This window comes from Echinops telfairi, unplaced genomic scaffold (assembly GCF_000313985.2).
Source record: "Echinops telfairi isolate 266 unplaced genomic scaffold, ASM31398v2 ScPeMD7_7424;HRSCAF=8462, whole genome shotgun sequence".
Taxonomy (NCBI): domain Eukaryota; kingdom Metazoa; phylum Chordata; class Mammalia; order Afrosoricida; family Tenrecidae; genus Echinops; species Echinops telfairi.
In genome coordinates, this window is record NW_022111324.1 from 15,487,421 (window position 1) to 15,490,041 (window position 2,621).

Genomic DNA, 2,621 nt, shown 5'->3' on the forward strand with positions numbered 1-2,621 from the left:
CCAAGTACAGCCATCCTAGCGTGTGTGAAATAGCTCCTTGTGGTTTTCATTTGCAGTTCCCTCGAGATGGAAGATTTAGTTTGGAAACCCAGTGGGGCAGTTCTGTAGGGTGGCTGGGCTGTAGGGTGGCTCTGAGTGAGAATTGACTGGACGCACTGTTTTGACTTTTTGGTTTTAATTCTCACAGTGAAGAATGTAGAAATAAGATTCATTAGGAACTAAAGCATGAAAGTGTACAGGTGGGAATGAGGGTGGTACTGACGAGATCAGTATTTCAATTCAAGAGGAAGGCAGGAACTAGCTGATTTCATGCATGTCAAGAAGGCAAGGAACTAAAAGATGTGCTAGAGCGGGGTCCATAGTGCAGGGGTGCAAGGAAAAACACCAGTGAGGTCTGCAAAAAACAGGGCCTAACTGGGAACTTCCCGAACTAGGTCTGCCATTAACTTGCTTCAGTGGAAACCTTTCCAAAACTACCTGAGAGCCAGGACTCACGAGGGGACCTGGGAATTAAGTCATTCCAGGAGAGCCCCTTAATACTCAGAGGTCATTTTCAGTTGGCCTATTCCATTCAAAAAGCACTAAGTCTTGTTTAGACTTTACAACATTCTCTTTGCCTTTGTCTTTGTTGACTTGGGAATCTCCCCTTTGGGATCATTATAGTCTTACATCTGGATGTTAGGTGAATATTAGAATCAGTGCATTTGGAACCATTAAAGAAAGATTACTGTGCTGCAAAGCAGAGTTTGCAGGCTGGCCTTAGTATCACAAGCTGCTTTTTTGACTGTGAGGACAGAGGCCTGGCTCTGTTCCTTTTTTCCTGCCTTGTTCTATTACAGCTAGAGAAACAGGCATTGAATTAAAGGAGACAGCTGGCAGAGCAGGCGGACTCCACAAGCTCTGAACTTCCAGTCTTAGGCACCACTCCCACCACCCTTAGTGTTAGGTCAGTGATTGACCAGCTTGCTCACAGGGCCTCCTCCTCTGTCTTACAAGTACTCCACACTCCACGAGTTAGAGTCAGCTCTGAGGGTTTGGGTTGGTATTTAAGATTATTAATAAAAATAGAGGCTTTCAAACTAGTACTTCTAGTTTTAAGGCAGATTACCATTCATGTGACCTCCGACTAAAATATAAAAGTACCCCGTTCTGTTTTCTAGAACTGAGGCAGTAAGTAGAATCATTTTAAGAAAAATGCCTCAGTACTTTGTAAAGACAGGTTTGGGGAGTGGATTATACCCATTCATTCTCCAACTGTACCTTGAGCCCTGCCGTGGTAGTGTTGTGACACGAGAAGAAAATAGCAATGGGGGCATTTTGAGAGAATGGTTTTCAGTGTTTCCCAGATTTCTGGTTGTAAAGGCGACCCTGAGCTGAGCTTCAGGCTAAAAAAAATTTTTTTTTAGTTTCTGGTTTAGAAGTTGACAAAAAGTAGATTGCAAATATACATTGTAATTAAATGTTCTAAAAGCTGGATAACAATCTACTGAACTGGAAATTTTCAGCTTGATACTGTTGGTTCAAGATTACTAAATTTTAAACATTATAATTTATCAAGGGGTCATGGGGGGTGGGGGAAGGAGGGCAAAAAGAGGAGCAGATACCAAGAGCTCAAATAGAAAAGAAATGTTTACAAAATGATGATGGCAACATATGTACAAATATGCGTGATACAATTGACATATGGAATGTTATAAGAGCTGTAAGAGCCCCCAATAAAATGATTTTTTTTTAAATACTACATTTTCCATAAAATAGTAAGGAGGTTAAACTACAACTCTCCTGGCTACAGGAAAGAGTCCCAGTTGCAACCCAAGCCTAGGAAATGTAAATAAACCTCTTCATTCTTCATTCTTATTTCTGTGAGTGGATGCAATGTCAAGTCATTATCTCGTTATCAAAGCCAACTGATCTTTTACTTTAACACAGCTGCAGAAGGATTTGGAAGAGGTGAAAGTGTTGCTGGAAAAGGCCACTAGAAAAAGAGTGCGGGATGCCCTGACTGTTGAAAAGTCCAGGATTGAGACAGAAATCAAGAACAAGATGCAGCAGAAGGCACAGGGGAAGGCAGACTCTCTGGACAACGAGAAGCCAGCAGCGGTGGTTGCTCCCCTTACAACAGGCTATACAGTGAAAATCAGCAACTATGGTACGGCCGCCTCCTAGACCCAGCTTTCTGCCCTGTCCCAGGGGAGTTCTCAGCAGTGGGCCACCAGCAAACTAAGTGATAAAAGAATTGTCATTGTTTCTAGTGGCTTAGAAGAGGGGCCATCTGTTCACGCATTCATTCATTTTTCTTTCTTTCTTAGTTCTTTAATATAATTCCATTTTTTGTTGTTGAGAATGTATGCTGCAAAATGCCCACCCACCAGTTTGTACATGTTCACTTTAGTGACATGGGTTCCATTATTGTACACCCCCCATCACCCTGCTTTTCAGGATTGTCCCTGCTCTGTTGGTGTAAACGCCTGTCCCCCAAGGCCCCTTTCTTGTCTTCTAAGTTGCTGTTGTCAGTTTGATCCCCATGTATGTAGTATGGGCTCATGGTGGGGTACTGTTCTGAACAGTGTCATAAGTCAGATCTAAGGTAGGTTGAATACTCCCCCCCCCCCCCCCCCCAT

General features: G+C 42.9%; 1 protein-coding gene across 2 annotated transcripts in view; it reads left to right on the forward strand.

The window, feature by feature from the left end:
- Positions 1 to 2,621, forward strand: part of LOC101644904 (calcyclin binding protein) — a 12,034-nt gene that overhangs the window by 1,653 nt on the left and 7,760 nt on the right. For both annotated transcript variants that reach the window (XM_004706716.2, XM_045298128.1), the window contains exon 2: positions 1,930 to 2,149. In XM_004706716.2, the coding sequence (XP_004706773.1) occupies positions 1,930 to 2,149 (220 nt within the window). The remainder of the gene's footprint in view (positions 1 to 1,929; positions 2,150 to 2,621) is intronic.